This window comes from Colobus angolensis, unplaced genomic scaffold, assembly GCF_000951035.1.
Source record: "Colobus angolensis palliatus isolate OR3802 unplaced genomic scaffold, Cang.pa_1.0 Scaffold93, whole genome shotgun sequence".
Taxonomy (NCBI): domain Eukaryota; kingdom Metazoa; phylum Chordata; class Mammalia; order Primates; family Cercopithecidae; genus Colobus; species Colobus angolensis.
In genome coordinates this window covers 1,717,184-1,743,587 of record NW_012123265.1, presented here as the reverse complement: position 1 = coordinate 1,743,587, position 26,404 = coordinate 1,717,184, and the positions used below count along the sequence as shown (strand labels likewise).

The following is a 26,404-nucleotide window of genomic DNA, read 5'->3' as shown; positions in this document are numbered from 1 at the left end:
GCCAGGATGGTCTCGATCTCCTGACCTCGTGATCCGCCCGTCTCGGCCTCCCAAAGTGCTGGGATTACAGGCTTGAGCCACCACGCCCGGCCTAATTATGTTTATGTGTTCTCATCCTAAACATTCCCTTTCTCTTAAATCTGTCATCCTCTTAAGCTTTTGTTTCATTTCTCTATCGCTTAGCATCCACCCTCTCAAAAAAGTAGTGTCATTTGCTTTCATTTCCTTACCTGCTACTCTTTAATCTTTTGTCTTTCACTTCACTGAAATCATAATCGCCTAAAAATTTGACAGCCAGCTACTTCCTCTCCTTCTTAACACTTTTCCCCCTTGACTTTGTTGTTATCTGGTTCTCATACATCTTTATTCTTGTTTGTCTTTTTATATGAATTTTTCTGGCTCTTAAATATAGATGTTTTCTAAGGTTTTATATTCATTTTTCTTCTCATTATCTTTTTGAGAAATTTTACTAGCTCCCAAATCTCTCTCTGTAGCAACATGTTTCTCTTAAACTTTAACCTGAAATTTAAAGTACCCACTAGATATTGCTTTATAAATGTCTCACTGAGACTTAAAATATGAAAACATACCTGACTTTAGAAACTAGTTTATCTCTCTGGGTTTCTTAACTTGATTAATAATAGCATCTTCTCTTTGAGCTGGAAAGTATGTGGCTGTCTTCTTCTCCTTTAAAATTCAGTTCCCTTCAACCCTGACCCATACCCTGCCTGTCTTCAAAAAACATCAGTTCTGTTTCATAATTTATTAATTCATCAATTATTTATGAAGCATTGCTATGTGATATAGACACTAGTCTAGGCATTGGGGATATAATGTTGAATACAACCTTCAGGTTGCGTGCTCTGATAGAGCTTACATTCTAGTGGGGAAGCACTTATAAACAAATAATTGAACAAGATTATTCCAGGTAAAACTGTATGAAGTAAGAAGGTAGAAGGTAGAGTGATAGAGACTGAATTGTGAACTGTTTATATCAAGTCATCAAGGAATGTCTTTCTGTAGGTGTCACGTTTTAGGTGAATAAGGAGCATGAGAAAGAGACGGTGTCTCAGAGCCATCCCTTCCTTTCCACTCTAAAAATTCATCTGTGCCTGAATACAATAATAGGTATTATTGAATTCATTTATTTGACCCAGAGCTTCACATTTAAGAATTTTGGATTGAAGTTGAATCATGTTAAATGGTGACAGTTACTGGCTTTAGAGGAGATTACAGTTGTAAACATGTAACTCCCATTTTAAAAACACCTTCAGCAATCCCCTTCATTTTCTAGGCTCCTTATTATGGCATTCAGGCCATAATCTGCTGCCAGTCTTTCCAGCCCTCTTTCTTACTGCTCCTTGCCTCATACTTTATACAACATCACAGCTGCTTGTAAGTCTCTGTATCTTAGGGGTTCTTGTCATTTTGTCTTGGCTCATGCTGTCTCTTCTGTCTATAACTTACCCTTTCCTCATGAGTTCTGTCTCATGTTAAGTCTCAGTTCAAGAGCTCTTCAGGAAGCCTTCCTTGTCTCACTACCCCTCCCGAAGATTAGGTTAAAGACCCTGACCCCTGTGTTCTTGGTTTATCCAGAGTGTACGTTTATCAATTATTATACCCAACACATTTTATTATAATAAACTGTTTGTGTTTGCCTTTCATCCACAGGCTGAAGGCAGGGCATCTTGTCTCAGTTATGTCAGTAACACAGAGTGGCACATAAGGAACCAGCAAGTGATTGCTGAACTGAGCTATAATTCTAAGTAGGTGTAGCACTTCCCTGTAGTATCTCTTGTGCAGCAGAAGTAGCCATTGTCTAGTTACTGGACTGGAAAATGATGGTTACAACCTGGAAAACATTTGATGAAATCTCTCATGATAAATTTGCAGACCAGATGAAGAAGTGCTGCAAGCTGTGTGTGACTTAGTCACTGGGTGAATGCCTGTGACCCACACAAAAAAAAAATGCTTTGGAATAATTGTACATCAGTTGGAGAGCTTTAATAGCAGATAAGGCTGTCTCCAAATGAGTAGTTCACTTGGGATGAAGAGACAGAAAATGTATTGGCCAAATCTTCAGGTGACAGAAATCTGGAAAGCCTAGGAAACATTTTTTGGGACCATCAGTATCTAAAAAATATTTTGACAAGTCAAGGGATCCAACAAAATGAAGTCTCCCTGCTGGGAGTAAGTAATGTTCCAAAGGGTTGGGAGAAAAAAAACAACTCAGCTGCATAAGTGCACAGTGTGGGAACGTGGCAGTAGGAAATGTAGAGACACTTGGTCACATACTTAGTGTGAGAGTCAGCATATGGTGCTCCCAAGAAAACTTCCCCCCCGCACCTCAAGAAAGCTTTCATAACAAAGACACAGCATTTCCATGTACGGTGGTTAGAGCCTCAGTCATTCTGTACCACACTTGGTCATTTCTCACGTAGGGTATTCAGTCCTGGGCCTTGTGAATTTGGACGAGCATATTTAACCAGAGACCATGAAGTCTAAAATTATGTAAGGAATAGGCACAGAACTGGGGATGCTAGCCAGGAGGAGAGGAGACACAAGCAGATATAACAGCTTTTCAACATCTGAAATATAATCTCACAGAGAAGCAATCAAGATTTTATTTTGTGACAGCAAGGAATAATATTTAGACTAGTTGTTGGATACCATAAAGAGACATTTCATTTATCACGAGGAACTTTCTAGCAGCAATTATTATCCAAGATGGAAAGCGTTACCTGGTAAGGAAGTGAGTTTCCTATCATTTTAGTTACACAAGCAAAAGTTGGCCACCTCTTGATGAGGGTGTTCTCAGAGGGCTTTTAAACATCACTTGGGTAGATGGTTAGAATGAGCTCTGTGGGATCTACTAACCCGGGCAGCCCATGATCTTTCTCATTTTTTCCCCATTTGTACGCATTTACATTTTATTTTCATAATGGAAGTCAGTGGAAAAAAGATCCCCTTTGCTAATAAATTTGTGATACTACATGCATTAGGTTTTGTCTGTATGCTTTCTGATATGAATTTCTTTTAACTATAAACTCTTTCTTTCAATAGATGGACGACCTCAGTGGGAGGTAGAAGGGAAGATAATCAGGGAAAAATGTCAAGGGGTAAGAAATTCACCTTAATTCTTAAGAAATATTTAAGACACTGAATAGAAAATTGAATAATGCTGCTTTATGGTATGGATGACTCTTTTGTATATTGATTAATAAAAAAGTAAAATTAGGCCGGGCATGAGACTCATGCCTATAATCCCAGCACTTTGGGAGGCTGAGGCAGGAGGATTGTTTGAGCCCGGGAGTTCAAGACAAGCCTGAGCAACCCTGTCTCTATAAAATATAAGCCATGTGTGGTGACATGCACCTGTAGTCCCAGCCACTTGGGAGGCTGACGTGGGAGGATCACCTGAGCCTGGGAGGTCAAGGCTGCAGTGAGCCATGATCATGCCACTGCACTCCAGCCTGGGTGATAGAGTGAGACCCTGTCTAAAAAAGTAAAATTTCTAGAGGTTTGGAAGTAAAATACTTACCTAGTATTAAAGCAAATTAAATTAAAGTTTAGAAAAGATAGCCAGTTAGTGCCTTGTTTTCTCCCTATTGCATACAGGGAAGAGAAACTAGAAATGAAAGATCGTCAGAAGGTTCTTACTGAAATTATCATTAATTTCTCTGAACTCATTTAGGAATAAAAACAAATTCAATAAAGAACATATGTATAGACCTTCATAGAGAAATAAAAAAGAGAAAGAACATATGTAGTAGGTAAAAGGAGCAAGACAAGTCCTTAGGGAATTGTGTACTTGACACACTATTTCTAACCCTTCAGCTATTTAGTTAAGCCTTCTAGGATTCTACATTGAAAGTTTTGGTCTTGTTATCGTGGTTGGAATGGAGACAAGAGTATTTTCTGGGCTAGGGAATACCGCTTCCTACAGTGCTTTCCAAAGATCTAGAGCAATTTAGGTTGAGGATTGCATTTGGTTTGGGGCTAAAGATTTTCACCTTGGTTTTGTAAAATTATTTTTGATGTAGATACACGTTTTGTTTAATGCTAGTTTACAACATTTTGGATTATTTAATTTTTTAAATTTTTATTTATTTATTTATTTTAGATGGAGTCTAGCTCTGTCATGCAGACTGGAGTGCAGTGGTACAGTCTCGGCTCACTGCAGCCTCTGCCTCCCAAGTTCAAGCGATTCTCCTGCCTCAGACTCCTGAGTAGCTGGGACTACAGGCATGCAACATCATGCCCAGCTAATTTTTGTATTTTTAGTAGAGATGGGGTTTCAACATGTTGTCTAGACTGGTCTCAGACTCCTGACCTCAAGTGATTTGCCCGCCTTAGCCTCCCAAAGTGCTGGGATTACAGGTGTGAGCTATTGTACCTGGCTCCAGTTTAGAACATTTTGAATGTAAAATTTAAGAAAAGAAATCTAAACTAGGGCCGGGTGCGGTGGCTCACGCCTGTAATCCCAGCACTTTGGGAGGCTGAGGCGGGCAGATCATGAGGTCAGCAGATGGAGACCATCCTGGCTAACATGGTGAAAACCCGTCTCTACTGAAAATACAAAAAATTAGTCGGGCGAGGCAGTGGGCGCCTGTAGCTGCTCGGGAGACTGAGGCAGGAGAATGGCGTGAACCTGGGAGGCAGAGCTTGCAGTGAGCCGAGATCGCGCCACTGCACTCCAGCCTGGGTAACAGAGCGAGACTCCATCTCAAAAAAAAAAAAAAAAAAAAAAGATACATAGTAACATGTAATATTCAGTAGAGCAAAACATCTTACTACTTAGTATGTAAGACTTTTTACTTCTGCTACAACCAGAAACCCAACTGGGTGAGTAAAAAGCAGTTTCTCTTTTATTGATTAAAGGTCTTATCTCTTTCAAGACTGAAGTATCCCCATAGGAAATTTCCAGATGATGTATATGACTAGCTGATGTGCATAATTATCTGTGCTGGAGCCTTGTAGTTAAGACTCATGAGTTGTGATGTGTTTAACAGGTGCGTTTCATTTTTAGTTCTGAGTGTAACACAATCTTCCTTTCCATCCTTAGGCTCACATTGTCCTTGAAGTTCCTCCATATCATAACCCAGCAGTTACAGCTGCAGTGCAGGTGCACTTTTATCTTTGCAATGGCAAGAGGAAAAAAAGCCAGTCTCAACGTTTTACTTATACACCAGGTACGAGGAGGAGTCATGATGGTTTACTGTAGAGTTTTCTTTCCTAATGAATAAAAAGTTATTTAATGAATCCTATATTAGAATGCTTAAGGTAGAGTGCTTATAAACAATGGAAACACCAACAGATGCCCATTCTAAAGTTTTGTTGACTTTAAAGATTATATGTGGTCTCAGTTGTTATTTTGTAATGATACATTATAAGGAAATTAGAAGATGGATGGTAGTTTTAAGGTCTTTTTTTCAGAAGAATTTTTATCAAAAATTCCCAGCATTACAGAGGGGCAGGTGTTTGTGAGTATGTGTGTGTTTCTGGGTCATGAACTCCCCTTGTACCCTTAGCACCATTAAAAGGCAGTGTGGCCAGACGCAGTGGCTCATGCCTGTAATCCCAGCACTTTGGGAGGCCGGGGCGGGAGGATCACCTGAGGTTGGGAGTTTGAGACCAGCCTGACCAACATGGAGAAACTCCCTCTTTACTAAAAATACAAAATTAGCCGGGCGTGGTGGTGCAAGCCTGTAATCCCAGCTACTCAGGAGGCTGAGGCAGGAGAATTGCTTGAACCCGGGAGTGGAGGTTGCAGAGAGCCGAGACTGCGTCATTGCACTCCAGCCTGGGAAACAAGAGCGAAACTCTGTCACACACACACACACACACACACACACACACACACACACACACAAAATGAGCTTTAACAGAAAGGTAACATGATCAGACTTGTGTTTCAAAAACCATTTTCCCCATATTTCTTTTCTTTATAAAGTGTCAAGAACCAGTTTAATCTTTTCTGAAATTAGTGACTGAGGAGTGAGATTTACATGAGGTAAGTCGAAGAAGGTGATTCAAACACCAGGAGTGTTTTGAATATACAGACAGAACATCAGTGACGATAAAGAATATCAGGTTTTGGGGAAAGATGAGAGGGGATAGGATTTAAAATGGGCCTTAGAGGGGAGAAGGAACAGAAGGGAAAATAAAAAAGATGGATTGAGATGGATGTAGATGAAGAAAGTTTGTAGATTTAGTAATGGAGAGTTTAAGGAGCTTGCATATGATAGCTTTAGGTTTTTTTCCACAAAAAATGACAGGAAGTGTCCTATTGTGAGCAGAGGGAAGTTTGGGTGATTTCACAGTTGGACAATCATGGAGAATGTTTGAAATTGTTTTTGTAAAGAGAGAGAAAGTTCTCTACAGAAACCTGGTAGCATTCTAGACTTGATTGAAGGGCACCATTGATGTTGATCATCAATTTACAGATACTATTGTAATTAATCCTATAATTAGGGGTTTAATTTTTTTTTTTTTTTGAGACAGAGTCTTACCCTGTTACTCTGGCTTGAGTGCAATGGTGCGATCTTGGCTCACTGCAACCTCTGCCTCCCAGGTTCAAGTTCAAATGATTTTCCTGCCTCAGCCTCCCAAGTAGCTGGGATTACAGGCACCCTGGCTGATTTTTGTATTTTTAGTAGAGACGGGGTTTCGCCATGTTGACCAGGCTGGTCTTGAACTCCTGACCTCAGGCAATCCGCTTGCCTCGGCCTTCCAAAGTGCTGGGATTACAGGTGTGCCCAGGGGTTTAATTTTCTTTTTCCTCCCTTTTTGTTTTTCATACCAGTTGGTAACAAGTTGACCTACCATTTAACTTTCTTAAGTAGCACTCAAATTCTTCAGGGCAGGTGGCAAGGTATGCATCTCCTCCAGAATGGAGTATAGCAAACGTCCTGTCCAAAGAGGTTATTCAATACTGTTGAGATGAGGGATTGTAGACTCTAACCTGAATGAGAAAGAAGAGGGCTTTCCAGATTGCAATAAGAAAAGCAAAATCAGTCAAGCAGATTAGGGGATTTGATTACTACCTCATAATGGTAGTAATTGAAAGGCAAACCAGGAGAGTTTGCTGCCTTTCAGCCCATGAATTGGGAGGACAATAAAAAGGCAGAATCCTAGAGGATATTAATTTGGGAATGGAAATCAGTAGAGCTCTGGAATGGAAAGAAAACATTCGATTGCACTATAACTCATCACTGCCCTTATGGCTGATAGATGACAAATCAGGTGGCATAAACTAACAGAAGAATAGGCACACACGAACGTTTGTATAGTACTCGTTCTGGTTGGTTACTGTCTTTCTCTGTAGCATTTAACTTTTTTCATTTTTTTCTAAAATGAAATTTTGAATAAAATTTTTCTAAAATGAAATTTTGAATAAAATTTTTACAAAAGCCAGTACATTACTGTAATTTTTTTTTTTAAAGACAGGTTTTTTAAAAGAACATTCAAACTCTCAGCTGGGCGCGGTGGCTCACGCCTGTAATCTCAGCACTTTGGGAGGCTGAGGTGGGCAGATCATGAAGTCAGGAGATGGAGACCATCCTGGCTAACACAGTGAAACCCCATCTCTACTAAAAATACAAAAAAATTAGCCAGGCATGGCATCGTGCGCCTGTAGTCCCAGCTGCTGGGGAGGCTGAGGCAGGAGAATGGTGTGAACCTGGGAGGCGGAGCTTGCAGTGAGCTGAGATCATGCCACTGCACTCCAGCCTGGGTACCAGGGCAAGACTCTGTCTCAAAAAAAAAAAAAAAAAAATTCAAATTCTCTTCTATTCTGAGACTATCATTCTGTCCTTCCAGATTCCTTTGATCCACATATAAACAAAATTTTTTAAAAATGGAAATGGAGCTGGGCGCAGTGGCTCAAGCCTGTAATCCCAGCACTTTGGGAGGCCAAGATGGGCGGATCACGAGGTCAGGAGATCGAGATCATCCTGGCTAATACGGTGAAACCCCGTCTCTACTAAAAAATACAAAAAACTAGCCGGGCGAGGTGGCGGGCGCCTGTAGTCCCAGCTACTCGGAAGGCTGAGGCGGGAGAATGGCGTAAACCGGAGAGGCGGAGCTTGCAGTGAGCTGAGATCTGGCTACTGCACTCCAGCCTGGGCGACAGAGCGAGACTCCGTCTCAAAAAAAAAAAAAAAAATAGAAATGGGACTAGCCCATATATGGTTTTGTAACTGAACATTTTAATTTTTCTTCATTGACAGAGTTTTACAGAATTGTAATAACTTCTTAGTATTCTGTTGTATGACTTGATCTCTGTTATGTTAGTGTTATTTTGTTTATCTCATTAATTTGTATGAATTATTTATTTAGAGATTCTAACCTTTTGTTTATGGCAAATAATTCCTTTTAAAATTTTACTTATACAATTTTTAGATAGTCATATTGTTACGGGACCCTTGAGGTGTCACTTTGCCAGCTGGAAACCCCTGTGGCTAGTGGCACCTTTGCCCACGGCCCCTCTGGGCCCACTCGGCCTGGCAAGCTGCATGTGGCTCGCGCTGCTGGCCTGGATCCCATGCCTGCCAAGGGTGAGCAGAGTGGGAAGGGGTGTGTGAGTGAGTGAGCATGGAGTCAGCACGCTGGCTATGGAGGGGCTGGCAGCTCTAGGCACCAGCATGGGTGGTGGCTCCCTATGAGGCTGCAGCTGGACCAGGGATACCACAGGCAACTTCCATGGCTGGCACTGGGGAACATGGTGGCCCCCAGAAACTTGGAGATGCCAGGAACCTCAGAGTCCCAAAGAGAGTATCACAGCCCTGGCTCAGGGAGCTTCTAGGTCTGGGCTCCCTAAAGACTGCAGCTCTTCTCTCCTTCTTGTTGCTGCCAACATGGCGAGCAAGGGGCCTCTCTCAACCCTGTTTGTGTTACAACCCTTTCAGCCCCACTGAGTTCTTGTCCTATGCCCAGGAAGAATGAGGTACACGGACAAATGGAGGGTGAGTGGGACGAAGAGGAGCTTTTTTTGAGCAATAGAACAGCTCAGAGAAGACCCACAGAGGGTAGCTCCTCTCTGCAGCCAGGGTGTCCCAAGTGTTCAGCCCTCAGCAGAGAGGAAACTCTAGAATGTGTAGCTCCTCTCCACAAGCAGGTTGTCCTGTTGTCTTCTCAGCTTTCAGCAGAGAGGAGACCCTGAGGTGGGTAGCTCCTTTCCACAGCTGGTCGTGCTGTTGTCTTTTTGAGTATGGCTGAGTCCAGGTTTTATATGGGCTTCAGAGGAGAGAAAGTGCTTGCTAACTGTTCCATGGGGTGGCCGTGGGTGGGCCCGGAAAAAGCACCGTAAGTTTGCACTCTGGTCCGCAGGACTGGCAGCCCAGTCCCCAGGCTTCAGGCCTTCTCCAGCTGGAAGGTGGGGCTTCACTGGTGACCCACCCCTTTGCGCCCAGGAACCTGTCTGCCTCCTGTTGCTTTTCATGGTGCCCAGGTTGTTTGTGTTAAGGGGTGCCTGCAAACCAGGGTTGAGCTGCCCTCACCCCTACCTCGACATCCCTCCTGTGCCCATCAGTGCCCGAAGACTGGAGGGGGCTGAGGCAGCAGGGGGCTGGCGTGTCAGCACTGCCCCAAGCATACACACACCCTGCTGGGTTGCAACATCGCCTGGGCTCGGCCTCAACTTCCCTCCAAGATTGAAATGGGCACCAGGAGCAGGGAGAGGCCAGGCACCAGGAGCAGGCACCTCTGAGTCTGTTGGGGGAGGTGGACTTTCTGGGTCCCTGAGAGTGCAGAGATGCCTAGGTCAGCAGCCATTGAATGGCTGTAGCTGTACCCAGGATGGTGGGGCTTCTGCCTGCTACCACCCCCCTCCCTCCGCCAAGAGCACAGGGATGCCCAGGTCAGCAGCCACGGCTGGGTGGCCACAACTGCACCCAGGAAGTACAAGGCTCTCGCCCTGCCAACTCAGAAGATGGTGGGGCTTCCACCTGTTCCCAGCTCTCACCAGCTCTGTGGAACATGCAGTGCTGGCAGCACCTCGCCCACTGCAGCCAGTGTCATGGCAGTGGCCACTCCAGATGGGCAACCACTGCCATCAATAGTTGCTTTTTTTTTTTATTAAAGTATTTCTGAATTTATTACCTTTTTGGCAATCCCTTTGCAATAGGGATCTGACCAATATCAGTATCCAGTGGAGGGATGATCATTAATTGCAAATGGCTGATTCTTTTAGGGTTTTTAAGTTTTATTTTTTATTTTTATTTTTGTTTGAGACAGAATTTCACTCTTGTTGACCCAGGCTAGAGTGCAATGGCGTTGTCTCATTTCACTGCAACCTCTGCCTCCCGGGTTCAAGTGATTCTCCTGTCTCAGCCTCAGCCTCCCGAGTAGCTGGGATTACACGGGTGCATCACCATGCCTGGCTAATTTTGTGTTTTTAGTAGAGACAGAGTTTCATCATGTTGGCCAGGCTGATCTCGAATTCCTGACCTCAAGTGATCCTCCCACCTTAGCCTCTCAAAGTGCTGAGATTGCAGGTGTGAGGCACCGCACCCAGCCCCACCTTCATTATTTTACATGTCGATGTCTAGTTTTCTTGGCGCCATTGTTGAAAACCATTGAATGGTTTTGGCACCCTTGTTTGAAGATTAGTTGACCAAATATGTGAGGATTTATTTCTGGACTGTATTCCATTACATTGATTATGTCTATCGTTATGTTAATATTACACTGTTTTAATTATTGTAGCTTTGTGTAGTAAGTTTTTAAATCAGGAAGTCCTGATTTCCTCCAGCTCTGTTCTTTTTCAAGATGATATTGGTTGTCCTTGACTTGGGTAGAGTGACGTCTGGTTGGTGCTGCCTATCTCATATAAGCCAGGGATGAATCAATGCCTTATTTATCCGAGCTTGGCTTTTGGTCTGTGCCCATACCTGGTTTATGCCTTGGACACATGGGAAAAAAGATCGTGTTGGCTATTTGGGATCTCTTGAGATTCCGTGTGTATTTTAGAGTGAGTTTTTCTATTTCTGCAAAAACTGTCACTGAGACTTTGATAGGGATTACATTGAATCTGAAGATCACTTTATATGACTCAAGGACATCAATTTTTTTTGACAAAAGATCACTTTGGAGAGTGTTGTCATGTTAGCAATATTAAGTCTTCAATCCATGAACCTGGAATGTCTTTCCATTTACTTAGGGCTTCTTTAATTTCTTTCAGCAGTGTTTTGTAGATTTCAGTTATGAGTCCTGCCTTCCATGGTTAAATCATTTCTGAGTATTTTATTATTTTTTGATGTTATTATAAATGGAATTGTTGGCTATGCACAGTGGCTTATGTCTATAGTCCCAGCACTTTGGGAGGTTGGGGTGGGAAGATTGCTTGAGTATGGGAGTCCAAGACCAGCCTGGGCAACACAGTAAGACTTCATCTCTACAAAAAATAAGCATAAGCATGGTGGCGCATGCCTGTATTCCAGCTATTCAGGAGGCGGAGGTGGGAGGATCACTTGCTCCAGTAAACCAAGATTGCACCACGGCACTCCAGCCTGGCCGACAGAGTGAGACTCTGTCTCCCAAAAGCAAAAAAAGAAATTGTTTTCTGAATTTTTATTCAGATGTTTATTGCTAGTTTATAGAAATATAACATTATTTTTGTATGTTGATTTTGTATCCTGCTTTGCAGATGTATTTGTTAGGTTTTTTTGTGGATTTTAGTACTTTTTTTGATCCCCACATGATGGCAGAGGATCAAGTGAGATGTATGTGAGAACCATTGTAAAGCAGAAGTTCTATGAATGTAGGAGTCATGGTTTCTGGTGTATGATGCAACATGTAAAACCAGATTGGTAGGCTTCCGATCAGGGATCCCAAATTCAATACTTTATTAGGCCCTAGGGCTTTATTTGTTGTTTTAGTTGCTTAATTTTGAATAGGTAATAAATACACAGTGAAAAACATTCAAAAGACTAAAAAAGTATGTAGTAAAAAGTAAACCTCCGAATTCTGTCCTTTAGTCACCTGGTTTTCCTTCCTAGCAGTGACTCTAGCATAGTTTCTTGTGCCTCTTCCCAAAGATATTCATATTATACACAAGCAAAACATGTATGTGTATACATACATATGTACGTCTACACATACACAGAGAAATACCCGATATTTTACATGGAGTTCCTTAAAGGCATTTGAGTTTGCCCCTCAGCTTATGCTGTAGTTGTGTAACCTAGCATGGAGGCCTGTCAGAATTATTTTATGTATTGTATAATAATATTTGCTTTAATCATTTTATTTTCAGTTTTGATGAAGCAAGAACACAGAGAAGAGATTGATTTGTCTTCAGTTCCATCTTTGCCTGTGCCTCATCCTGCTCAGACCCAGAGGCCTTCCTCTGATTCAGGGCATTCACATGACAGTGTACTGTCAGCACAGAGAAGTTTGGTTTGTTCCATCCCACAAACATATGCATCCATGGTGACCTCATCCCATCTGCCACAGTTGCAGTGTAGAGATGAGAGTGCTAGTAAAGAACAGCATATGATTCCTTCTCCAGTTGTACACCAGCCTTTTCAAGTCACACCACCTCCTGTGGGGTCTTCCTATCAGCCTATGCAAACTAACATTGTGTACAATGGACCAACTTGTCTTCCTATTAATGCTGCCTCTAGTCAAGAATTTGATTCAGTTTTGTTTCAGCAGGATGCAACTCTTCCTGGTTTAGTGAATCTTGGCTGTCAACCACTGTCATCCATACCATTTCATTCTTCAAATTCAGGCTCAACAGGACATCTCTTAGCCCATACACCTCATTCTGTGCATACCCTGCCTCATCTACAATCAATGGGATATCATTGTTCAAATACAGGACAAAGATCTCTTTCTTCTCCAGTGGCTGACCAGATTACCGGTCAGCCTTCTTCTCAGTTACAACCTATTACATATGGTCCTTCACATTCAGGGTCTGCTACAACAGCTTCCCCAGCAGCTTCTCATCCCTTGGCTAGTTCACCACTTTCTGGGCCACCGTCTCCTCAGCTTCAGTCTATGCCTTACCAATCTCCTAGCTCAGGAACTGCCTCATCACCGTCTCGAGCTACCAGAATGCATTCTGGACAGCACTCAACTCAAGCACAAAGTACAGGCCAGGGGGGTCTTTCTGCACCTTCATCCTTAATATGTCACAGTTTGTGTGATCCAGCTTCATTTCCACTTGATGGGGCAACTGTGAGCATTAAACCTGAACCAGAAGATCGGGAGCCTAACTTTGCAACCATTGGTCTGCAGGACATCACTTTAGATGATGGTAAGTTCATCTATGATATGTTCTTGAAATAGTGTAGATACAGGAACTTTATTTTCCCAAGTGTCATGGAAAAGTTTCTGTGGATTGCTTATTGGCATATGGTTGGGCTTTTAAATAAGTTGTTATTAGAAATATATGTTAATATATAATTTTGCCTGGCACGGCGGCTCACGCCTGTATCCCAGCACTTTGGAAGGCTGAGGCGGGTGGATCACAAGGTCAGGAGTTTGAGACCAGCCTAGCCAACATGATGAAACCCTGTCTCTACCAAAAATACAAAAAATTAGCCGGGCATGGTGGTGCGTGCCTATAATCCCAGCTACTCGGCAGGCTGAGGCAGGAGAATCGCTTAAACCTGGGAGGTGGAGGTTGCAGGGAGCCAAGATGATACCATTGCACTCCAGCCTGGGCAACACAGCAAGACTCCATCTGGAGGGGGAAAAAAAAATTATATATATATATATAACTTTGAGGATAGATATGAAAATCCATGCCTTAGCATCTGCTTTGCCACTAATATCTGTTGCTGAATACAGCATCCTTTTTTCCAGAATATATAGTGAGATCACAGTGTCTAGAGAATGGAATTCAAGGTCGTTAGTTCCATAAATATTACTGAATCCTGTCCTTTTGCAAGATGAAGCTAGATGCTGGGAATACGAAGGATGTATTAAGATAGAGATCTCGGCCGGGCGCAGTGATTCACACATGTAATCCCAGCACTTTGGAAGGCTGAGGCGGGTGGATCGCTTGAGCCCAGAACTGCAAGACCAGCCTGGGCAACATGGCAGAACCCCATGTCTACAAAACAAAATACAAAAAATTAACCAGGCATAGTGGTATGGGCCTGTAGTCCTAGCTAACCAGGAGGCCGAGGTGGGAGGATCACCTGAGCCAGAGAGGTTGAGGCTGCAGTGAGCTGTGATCATGCCACTGCACTCCAGCTTGGGTGATAGAGTGAGACCCTGCCTCAGATGAAAAAAAAAATCAGCAGAGATATGTAACAGATTTCACAGAAAGGATTCAGCAAGTCTTCTGTGAGTAGGTGACATTTGAGCCAAGTTTTGGAGGATGAGTACAGTTGACTTTCTGTGTGCATGGGTTCCGCACCTTGGATTCAACCATCTGTGGATTGAAAATATCTGGGGGAAGAAAATGGATGGTTGCATCTGTATTGAACATGTACATACAGACTTTTTTTTTTCTTGTCATTATTCTCTAAACAATATTACAACTGTTCCCATAGCATTTACATTGTATTTGGTATTATAAATAATGTAGATATGATTTAAAGGGGGGATGTGGGTAGATTACATGCAAATGGTACGCTGTTTTATATAAGGGACTTGCGCATTCATGGATTTTGGTATGGGGAGTTGTAAAACTAGTCTCCAAGGACATAGTCATTTCTCAGTGTACTCAGGGAATTGGTTTTAGGACCGCCTGTGTACAATCAAATCATGCATGCTCAAGTTCCACGGTCACATGCAAGAAAAGCATCTGTGGTCTCAGTGCTTTGGGAGGCCAAGGTAGGATTACTTGAGACTAGGAGTTTGAGACCAGCCTGGGCAACATAATGAGACCTCATCTCTACCAGAAAAAAAAACACAAAAATTAGCTGGATTTGGTGGTGTGTGCCTGTAGTCCTAGCTACTAGGAAGACTGAAGTGGGAGGATCGCTTGAGCCCAGGAGTTCGAGACTGCAGTGAACTGATCGCATAGTATTGCACTCCAGCCTGGGTAGCAAAGTGAGACCCTGTCTCTAAAAAAATTAAAAAGCCCTCCACATATGCAGATTTCACATTTGAGAATATTCTTTTTTAGATCCATGTTTGGTTGAAAAAAGCTGTGTATAAGTGGACCCAGGCAGCTCAAAGCTTTGTTGTTCAAGGGTCACCTGAGTATGTTTTCAGTAAATGAAGATCAGAGGCAAGTCAGATAATATAGCAGAAATAGAGAAGAAGGATGTGTTTGTCAGGGAAGGATATGTCTGTGGTGGGTTGAAGTATGGGGTTGGGGGATGGGGTGATTGGTACAGTGCAGGATGGTTTTAAAGCCATGAGGGGACATGTCAGGTCATTTGTGTGTAAACAGAAGGTATATGTGTAAACTAGAGCAACACCTAAAATTTGCGTAGCATTCTTCTATTTATTATCTAATCTTATCATTCCTCAAACTCTGAGGTAGATAGTGACATTTACAGGATTGGACTTTTGAAAGATCACACAACTAGTAAGCAGCAGAACTGAGACTGGATCAATCCAGTCTTTTTCTTGTGGCGCTACAGCTGCCTCCCAGAAATAGCAGGCCATGGTAGTTAGAATAGAACTCTGTACTAAACGGAATCCTTCAAGGTTTTTCTAATTCCTGGAGAATATTCTCCAGAAACGCATGTGCACAATTTCACTGCATTAACCCATGTTCACAACTGCATCTAATCTGTCACTCTGTGTTTGGCATACTTGAGGGCTCTGCTATTTAAGCATTTTGCTGTTAAAGCTTTGTGCACAGCTGGCGTAAGTGTCACTCCCTACGAAATGATGAAACTAAAACATAGAGAGCAGGCTGCTACTTTTATGCAAAACAGATTTGAAATAAAGGCTTATGCAAATATTGGCTTTAAAATTGTTACCTGTTTCTTCTTTTAGCAGTTTTAGACTAACTCTTCACATTGCTTTTCACCCTGAAACAAGGAGTGAGACCTTGAGTCACTCATTTGTGATATAACTGAAGATAGGAGATTTATTGAGTGGGTCTTTAAGGGCATTTCAGCTCATTTTCTTTACCAATGAAGATATTTTTTCCTTCTAAAAAGAGCCCGAAGCTAGAACCTGCTCTTTCTGATTTACCACAGGTTGAGAGATTTGGGGATGGAAGGTAGGATAGGCAACAAATCAGATTTCTAGAAAGGTTTTGGGAAAATGTATTTCATTATTTGAATATGGGAGATTTGTTGCAAAAACAGAAGCTCTGGAAAGGTGGAGTCTGTGAGAGCAGCTGTAAAAGCAATTTTATTTTTGCCCCCTTTATTATGGTAGAGCATACAAGCAAGAAAGAGGCCAGATGCCGTGGTTCACGCCTGTAATCCCAGCACTTTGGGAGGCCGAGGTGAGCGGATCACCCAAGGTCAGGAGTTCCAGCTTGGTCAACATGGTGAAACCCTGTCTCTACTAAAAATACAAAAAAATAAAACATTAGCGGGCGTGGTGGTGGGCGCCTGTAGTCCCAGCTACTCGGGAGGCTGAGACAAGAGAATTGCTTGAACCTGGGAGGTGGAGGTTGCAGTGAGCTGAGATCACGCCATTGTACTCCAGCCTGGGCGACAAGAACAAAACTGTCTCAAAAAAAAAAAAAGCCAGAAATGTTCCTAGATTGTAGACCCCCAGGGACTAGCTATCACATTCGCTCATTGCCACCCCTCAGGGCACTTGATAGAAGCTCAGTGCTGCCAAGCAGTAATTACAGAGGGGGAAGAGCTGGACACAGTGGTGTGCACCTATAGTCCCGGCCACTTGGGAATGTGAGATGGAAGGATCACTTGGGCTCAGGAGTTTGAGTCCAATCTTGCCAATACAGTGAGACCCTGTCTCTAAAATTTAAAAAAAATAAGGACAGAAAAAACTGAAATGCACTCTTTTTATTTTTTTGTGATGGTAGTCTCACCGTGTCACCTGGGCTGAAGCGTAGTAGTGCAGTCTTGGCTCACTGCAGCCTCGATTTCCTTGGCGAAAGGGATCAATCCTCCCACTTAAGCCTCCTGAGTAGCTGGGACTACAGGCATGCGCCACCACACCTGACCAATTTTTGTTAAAATGCACTTCTGAACACCTTAGATTATTGGCTGTATAATTTTTGCAAATTGAATTTTTGATGCTTAATTTAAGCTCCAGAATGAATTTATCTTTATTTTTATTTTTATTTTTATTTTTTGAGGCGGAGTCTCTATCACCCAGGCTGGATTGCAGCGGTGCAATCACCGCTCACTGCAACCTCCACCTCCCAGGTTCAAGAGATTCTCCTCCTTCAGCCCCCCGAGTAGCTGGGACTGCAGGCATGCGCTACTACACCTGGCTAATTTTTGTATTTTTTAGTAGAGATGGGGTTTTGCCATGTTGGCCAGGCTGGTCTCGAACTCCTGACCTCAGGTGATCTGCCCGCCTCAGCCTCCCAAAGTGCTGGGATTACAGGCAAGAGCCACCATGCCCAGCCTAAAATGAATTTTTAATGTTTTTAATTTGACTCATTTATTATGATATTTGGATTTGCCTTTGAAGATAGAATTTCTAGATGCTTAGAAAATCCTAAAGTTCTGCAGCCTTTTAATGTAAATTCAAAGTAGCTGGGTGTGGTGGTAGGTGCTTGTAATCCCAGCTATTTGGGAGGCTGAGGTGGGGAGAATTGCTTGAACCCAGGAGGTGAAGGTTGCAGTGAGCCAAGATCGCACCACTGCGCTCCAGCCTGGGTGACAGAGTGAGAGACTCCATCTCAAAAAAGAAAAAAACAACCTTTTAACATAAATCCATAAAATAAAAATTGAAATGGCTGGGCGCAGTGGCTCACACCTGTATCCCAGCACTTTGGGAGGCTGAGGCAGGCAGATCAGCTGAGGTCAGGAGTTCTCGACCAGGCTGACCAACATGGAGAAACCCTGTCTCTACCAAAAACACAAAATTAGCCTGGTGTGGTGGCACATGCCTGTAATCCCAGCTACTTAGGAGGCTGAAGCAGGAGAATCACTTGAACCTGGGAGGCGGAGGTTGCAGTGAGCCGAGATCGCGCCATTGCACTCCAGCTCGGGCAACAAGAGTGAAACTCCATCTCAAAAAAAAATAATAATAATTATCATAGACCTTGAACTCTATAGCACTGGAATATCTCCTTTTCAAATTTTTAAATTTTTTTTTATTTTTATTTTTTGTAAGGATGAAGTCTTGCTATACTGCCCAGGCTGGTCTAGAACTTATCGCCTCAAGTAATTCTCCCACCTTGGCCTCTCAAAGTTCTGGGAGCCATCATATCTGGCCAAATGTCCCCTTTTTGGTTAGCTTTATTTTATTTTACTTTATTTCATTTTTTTATTCTCGAAGATGGCATCTCACTCTGTCACCCAGTCTGGAATGCAGTGCTGTGAACACAGCTCCACTGCATCCTCAACCTCCTGGGCTGAAGCAATCCTCCTACTGAGCAACTGGGACCACAGGCACATGCCACCATGCCCTGCTAATACTTAACTTTAAAAGTCATAGAGCCAGGCATGGTAGTGTGTGCCTGTCGTCCTAGCTACTAAGGAAGGCTAAGGCAGGAAGATCACTTGCGCCTAGTTTGAGGCTAGCCTGGAGAACATAGCAAGACCCTGTCTCTAAATATTGTAAGTAAGTCATAGAACATACCAGAAAGGATTGAAAGGGACTAAAGTGAACTTTGTAGTTAGCCCAAGCTCAATTTTTAAAAACTTTTTCATATTATGTTAACTGTTAAGTCCGAAGTAATTTCCACTCTAAAACCAGAGGACACAGTAATTTAAAAACTTTTTTGCTATACTACTTAAAGATACTTATCCTAATAACTTTTGTTAATTCTGTTTTATATTCAAATTTATATATCCTCTTTTAACCAATTCAAAGATTAAAACACACTTTCTTTAATTTTTGAAGTTTTTAAGTAAGATGGAATATCTTAGGAATCATTCATGTATTAGTTGACTATTACTTTTAGAAATGTGGACGTTAACATCAATTTTTTATTATAAATTCAGTGACATTTACTGGAGAAGATAGTGTAACTCAGCTCAGAATTTCAAGAGTTATGGTCTGTGCATGGTGGCTCTTGCTTGTAGTCCCACCACTTTGGGAGGCCCAGGCAGGCAGATCCCTTGAGCCCAGGAGTTTGAGAACAGCTTGGACAACATGGCAAAACCCTGTCTGGAAAAATTACAAAAGTTACCTCGGCATGGTAACATGTGCCTGTAGTCCCAGCTACTTGAGAGGCTGGACTGGGAAGATTGCTTGAGCCCAGGAGGTCAAGGCTGCAGTGAGTGGTGATCATGCTACTACACTCCAGCCCAGGTGACAGAATGAGACCCTATCCCAAAATAGTTATAGAGCTGGAAAATATTCTAATATAGCTCTCATTTTATGGATAAAGTGTCTGAATTTTACACAGAGCCTAAGGTATTCATCCAGGGTAACACTTGAATTATGGCAGAATAAAGACTAAAACCTATTTCCTGACTCTAGGAGTTTTTCCAGTATGTTTAATCAAGTTTCTAGTCAGTGTGTTGAGGTTTTAGAATGGGTGTCAAACAAAGAATACATGAAAGAGAATGCCATTTTCTCCGTAGAGACTTGATTGTGAGAGGGACCAGGGTAATCTTAAGATTATAGATTGGCTGGGTGCAGTGGCTCGTGCCTTGTAATCCCAGCACTTCGTGAGGCCAAGGTGGGAGGATCACTTGAGCCCAGGAGTTCTAGACCAGCCTAGGCAATATACCCTGTCTCCACTAAAAATTTAAAAATTAGCTGAGCATAGTCGGGCATGGTGGCTCACGCCTGTAATCCCAGCACTATGGGAGGCCAAGGCAGGCAGATCACCTGAGGTCAGGAGATCGAGACCATCCTGGCCAACATGATGACACCCCGTCTCTACTAAAATACAAAAAAATTAGCCAAGCATGGTGGTACGTGCCTATAGTCCCAGCTACTCAGGAGGCTGAGGCAGGGGAATCGCTTGAACCTAGGAGGCGGAGATTGCAGTGAGCCAAGATCACGCCATTGCACTCCAGCCTGGAACAGAGCGAGACTCTGTCTCAAAAGGAAAAAAACAATTAGCTGATGATCATGGTGATGTGTGCCTATAGTCCCAGCTATTCAGGAGACTGAAGTGGAAGGATTGCTTGAACCCAGGAGGCGGAGGTTACAGTGAGCCAAAATGGCGCCACTGCACTCCAGCCTGGGCGACAGAGCAAGACCCTATTTAAAAAAAAAAAAAAAGTATTATGGATTTTCAGTATTAGATGAAGTGTTAGATGAACCAAAGGCTAAAGTTTATAATTATCCTTGTTCAGTTTCATTGAGATGATTTTAGTACCTCATATCAACTTTCCAAGCTCAGAAGAATCCCAGAAGCATTTCTCAGTCTCAGGCTTCCTGGGGCAAGGCAGATAATCCTTTGGCAGTTACAACAGCAGCACAGTACTGACGTTTCACCAAGTGGTGTTCTCTTTCAAGTAGTCCCCCTGGAAGGCTGTAATATAAACTTACTCAAACAATTAAGGCATAGTTCATGACTATTTTGCTTCTTGCCTTTATATTTTCTTCACTACCTCCATATATCATTGTACCTCCTTGAAAAGCATGTTCTACGGCTATCCAATTATCACTGAATTTTACTCATATTTACAATTTGTATGCCTGGAAATGTAATTTTCTGTAAACATTTATGTTCATTATGGTTTTTATGCTGCAGTTTTTGGACCAGACAATAAACATTAAAACAGTTGATTTTTTTTTTTTTTTTTTTTTGAGACGGAGTCTTGCTCTGTCCCCCAGACTGGAGTGCAGTGGCACGATCTTGGCTCACTGCAAGCTCCGCCTCCTGGGTTCACGCCATTCTCCTGCCTCAGGCTCCCGACTAGCTGGGACTACAGGCGCCCACCACAGCGCCTGGCTAATTTTTTGTATTTTTAGTAGAGAGGGCATTTCACCGTGGTCTCGATCTCCTGACCTTGTGATCTGCCCACCTCGGCCTCCCAAAGTGCTGGGATTACAGGCATGGGCCACCGCGCCTAGCCTACAGTTGATTTTATAATAGATATGGAAACTGTCAAGCTGTTTTTCATTTATTTATTTTTTGAGATGGAGTTTCCCTTGTCACCCGGGCTGGAGTGCAGTGGCGCGATATCACCTCATTGCAACCTCTGCCTCCCAGGTTCAAGCAATTCTCGTGCCTCAGCCTCCCAAGTAGCTGGGGTTACAGGTGCCCGCTGCCATGCCCAGCTAATTTTTGTGTATTTAGTTGAGACAGAGTTTAGTCATGTTGGCCAGGCTGGTCTCGAACTCCAGACCTCAAGCGATCTGCCTGCCTCAGCCTCCTAAAGTGCTGGGATTACAGGCATGACCCAATGCACCTGGTCTTTTTAAAATTTATTTTGAGACAAGGTCTCACTCTGTTGCACAGGCTGGAGTGCAGTGGCACAGTCATGGCTTACTGCAGCCTTGACCTCCCAGGACTCAGGTGATCCTCCCACTTCAGCTCCCCAAGTAGCAGAGACTACAGGCACACACCACCATGCGTGGCTCATTTTTGTTTTTTTTTGTTTGTTTGTTTTTGTTCTTTTGGTAGAGATAGGGTTTCGCCATGTTGCCGAGGCTGGTCTCAAACTCCTGGGCTCAAGTGATTTTCCCATCCTTGGCCTCCCAAAGTGCTGGGATTATAGGCATGAGCTACTGTGCCCATTTGTCAAGCTGTTTTAAATATTTTAATTAAGATTTGATTCAGTGTGGTAGATAACTGTTTTTGTTGTTGTTGTTGTTTTTTGAGACGGAGTCTCGCTCTGTCGCCCAGGCTGGAGTACAGTGGCGCGATCTCATCTCACTGCAAGCTCCGCCTCCTGGGTTCACGCCATTCTCCTGCCTCAGCCTCCGGAGTAGCTGGGACTACAGGCGCCCGCCACCTCGCCCGGCTATTTTTTTGTATTTTTTAGTAGAGACGGGGTTTCACCGTGTTAGCCAGGATGGTCTCGATCTCCTGACCTCGTGATCCACCCGTCTCAGCCTCCCAAAGTGCTGGGATTACAGGCGTGAGCCACCGTGCCCGGCCGTTTTTTTTTTGTTGTTAAAGAGAGATTATAGCGGCCAGACACAGTGGCTCATGCCTCTAATCCCAGCACTTTGGGAAGCTGAGGTGGGTGTATCACATGAGGTCAGGAGTTTGAGTCCAGCCTGGCCAACATGGCAAAACCCCATCTCTACCAAAAATACAAAAAAAACCTGAGTGTGATGGTGTATGCCTGTAGTCCCAGCTACTTGGGAGACTGGGATAGGAGAATCACTTGAACCTGGGAGGTGGAGGTTGCAGTGAGCTGAGATGGCACCACTGCACTCCAGCCTGAGCAACAGAACGACACTCCATCTCAAAAAAAAAAAATTATTATAGTATTGTGAAACTAGACTGTCTTAGGCGTTTAAATACAGGCCCATTTAATTTATGATTGAGTTAACGGAATCCTGTTACAACTTTCCATTAAAGTCCCTCGGTTCCCACTTGTCCTCCTTGTTCACAGACTAACAGAGCCACAGCCTAACAGAGCTACAGCTGCAGCTCTTCAGCATAGAAGAGGATGCATGTTAAATATAGCCTGACCTGCTGCTGTGGTGAAAACTGACACTGCCACTTGCAGGCTCTGTTCGGTAACATGCTGATCCTGAATGTAGGGCATTTGGTAATTCAGTAGTAAACAGGGACTCTAGTCATGACCTCAGCTGCTTCAGTTCTGTATGTAAAAGACAAGCAGAAGAGCCTGCTTTCAAAAAGCAGGTGCTTTTTAAAATCAAGGGAATGATAAACACAACATTCAGGTGGTTACTTGGATGTGGGAAGCAGGAAACTGGTATGGAGGAGGAACAGAGAGGTTAATATTGTCAGTGTTCTCTTGCACCTGTTGGTTAGTGGTTTCACTGGTGTCTATTTTATTAAAATAAATAAAACAAGGCCGGGCGTGGTGGCTCACGCCTGTAATCCCAGCACTTTGGGAGGCTGAGGTGGGCAGATCGCCTGAGGTCAGGAGTTGGAGACCAGCCTGGCCAACATAGTGAAACCCCGTCTCTACTAAAAATACAAAAAATTAGCTGGACGTGGTGGTAGGTGCCTGTAATCCCAGCTACTCTGGAGCCTGAGGCAGGAGAATCGCTTGAACCCGGGAGGTGGAGGTTGCAGTGAGCCAAGATCATGCCATTGCACTCCAGCCTGGGCAGCAGGAGCAAAACTCTGTCTCAAAATAAATAATAAAACTTAAATAAATAAATTAATTAAATTAAATAAAAGCCATGCACAGCCAGTGGTGAGAGTGTGTCATCTGTGAGGTATAATCACTATGGGCACTGGAGTGGAGCGAGGTAGATAATGCTGAAATTTCTCTATTAACTTGGACACTAGATAACTCACGAATCCTCTTTTGGGAAGCATGCATGTACTATACAGCCACAAACATATTTAGAATGAATGATTCCAGAAGCTGAAAGGTCTTGTAAATAATGCCCATGTAGACTTTAAATTGTGGCTTATGCAAGATGGACCACAATGGGAATTTAAGACCTTAGACACAATCACCCTGGGACATACAATAAGAAAAATTGAGTTTTAGGCCTAATGAAGAAAGAACAACAAACATTTGAGAAGATTTTTTACTTTTTATATCAAATGTGTCTGTGTATTTCCATGGACATAAATAAGTTCACCTTTTTTTTTTTTAATGAATGTATTGTTTCTGAACAAAAAATTTATTTTAATCAACCTATATTAAGATTTATACATGGGCAGGTGCTGTGGCTCATGCCTGTAGTCCCAGCACTTTGGGAGGCCAAAGCGGGCGGATTGCTTGAGCTCAGGAGTTTGAGACCAGCCTGGGCAACATGGTGAAACCCTGTCTCTATAAAAAATACAAAAATTAGGCCAGGTGTGGTGGCGTGTACCTATAGTCCCAGCTACTCGAGAGGCTGAGGTGGGAGGATCACTGGAGCCTGGAAGGCAGAGGTTGAAATTAGCAAAGATCATGCCACTGCACTTAAGCCTGAGCGACAGATGAGACCCTGTCTCAAAATAAATAAATAAAATGCAATTTAAAAATATAAATTTATGCATAAGCTAGGAAAAGTCCAAGAGAGGCTACCATTAAAGCAGCATATCAGAAGTCTTCAAACTAAGTTCCCCTCAAAATGTACATTTAAAAATAGTTGATGGCTGGGAGCAGTGGCTTATGCCTGTAATCCCAGCACTTTGACAGGCCGAGATGGGAGGATCATTTGACATCAGGAGTTCAAGACCAGCCTGACCAACGTGGTGAAACCTCATCTCTACTAAAATAGTAAAAATTGGGCCAGGCGCAATGGCTCATGGCTGTAATTCTTGTACTTTGGGAGGCCGAGGCAGGTGGATCATTTAAGGTCAGGAGTTCAAGACCAGCCTGACCAACGTGGTGAAACCTCATCTCTACTAAAATAGTAAAAATTGGGCCAGGCGCAATGGCTCATGGCTGTAATCCCAGCGCTTTGGGAGGCTGAGGCGGGCGGATCACTGGAGGCCAGGAGTTCGAGACCAGCCTACCCAACATGGTGAAACCCCGTCTGTACTAAAAATACAAAAATTAGCCGGGTGTGGTGGCATACACCTGTAATCTAAGCTACTTGGGAGACTGAGGCAGGAGAATCGCTTGAACCTGTGAGGCAGAGGTTGCAGTGAGGTGAGATGGTGCCACTGCACTCCAGCCTGGGCGACAGAGCAAGACTCCGTCTCAAAAAAAAAGAAAATAGTAAAAATTAGCTAGGCATGGTGGTGAACGCCTGTAATTTCAGCTACTCATGAGGCTGAGGCAGGAGAATCATTTGAACCTGGGTGGCGGTGGTTGCAGTGAGCCAAGATCATGCCACTGCACTCCAGCCTGGGCAACACAGTGATACTCTGTCTCAAAAATACAAGAAAAGGTAATAAATTGTGGTTACTGTTTCTTGGTAAACTCATATTTTTTTTGAACGCTGTGCTAGGCACTTTGCTAGTAGCTCATTAATTTTTCCCAACAATGTATGAAATGTGAATTATTAATCTTAATTTTGCATAGATGTGGCTTAGAGACCTTAAGCACATCTCAGTGTTATATGGTCACAAATAATTGGGGCAGGCATTTGAATCCAGATCTGTCTGAAATGTAGATTTTCTCACGTGTTTTTAGTGGCTTCTAAAATAGCTATAATTGATTACTTATATAATCTTGCTTCTGTAAAGACAATAGCATTGTAACTTTCTAATGTGCTACCATGTGTAAGATAGCAAAACCTGTCTTAAAGATGTATTCTGTTTTAAAATTGATATCCTTTTTTCAAGTTCCTTCGAAGATGGATTATTCACAGGAACAAAAAATTTTTTTAATGAGAGATAAATTGTTTAATTTTAGGTTCATCAGTTAAACAAGCTTTTTGTGGTTTGGTGGCAGTTTTCTGCCTTGGCATTACAAGGTTACCTCTTGCCAACAATCATAGCTTTTGATAGACTTAGATAAATGTGCTCAAACAGCTTTCCTCTGCTTGAAGATGCCTGGCTCTGTTTTTTTTGTTGTTGTTGTTGTTGTTTTTAAGACATTTCTAAAGCCTATGGTTAGCCTCTCTATCTGGGCAAGAGAAAAACTGTGAAAGTCTCATTTATGCTGGAAGATAGGATAGAGTTGAGAGTGATGGTTACAAGCATTTTAACTTTACATCTACAAGAATGTGGTACAGATTAAGTTCTTGATAATCATGTTGTATATTTAAAAACATCTATAGATGATTTTATGTAGAATGGAAATTTTAACATTTTATTTGTGTTTATTTCTTTGTTGAGGTAGCAGAGACAGGAGTTTGCTGTGTTGATCAGGCTGGAGTGCAATGTGACAATCATGGCTCACTGCAGCCTCGAACTCCCAGGCTCCAGCAATTCTCCTACCTTAGCCTCCCTAGTAGCTGGGACTACAGGTGCCTACCACCACGTCCAGCTAATTTTTAAATTTTTTTGTAGAGGCAGGCTCTCACTATGTTGCTCAGGTTGGTCTCGGCCTCCCAAAGTGCTAGGATTACAGGCGTGAGCCACCATGCCTGGCCTGTGTTTCTTAATATAATAATTTTTTTGAACAAGTAATACATTCATATGGTTCAAAATGCTAAAATTACAACATTATACATAGTAAAAAAAGAAATCTGTCTTCTAGGTAGATACTCGTTGTCCTCTGTAGGGAGAATTAGAGTTTACTAGTTTCTTGGTTGTCATTCTGTGCATTTATAAACAGTTGCATTTTTTTTCCTTATTTTTACTAGCATATTATGTATACTAGTTTATACTTTGCATTTCCCGTGTAGAATCTTGAGGCCGGGCGCGGTGGCTCAAGCCTGTAATCCCAGC

General features: G+C 42.8%; 1 protein-coding gene across 1 annotated transcript in view; it reads left to right on the top strand.

The window, feature by feature from the left end:
- Positions 1 to 26,404, top strand: part of NFATC3 (nuclear factor of activated T-cells, cytoplasmic, calcineurin-dependent 3) — a 172,948-nt gene that overhangs the window by 114,765 nt on the left and 31,779 nt on the right. Inside the window, exons 10-12 of the mRNA XM_011932130.1 lie at positions 3,064 to 3,119; positions 5,066 to 5,192; positions 12,257 to 13,261. Coding sequence (XP_011787520.1) covers positions 3,064 to 3,119; positions 5,066 to 5,192; positions 12,257 to 13,261 — 1,188 coding nt within the window. The remainder of the gene's footprint in view (positions 1 to 3,063; positions 3,120 to 5,065; positions 5,193 to 12,256; positions 13,262 to 26,404) is intronic.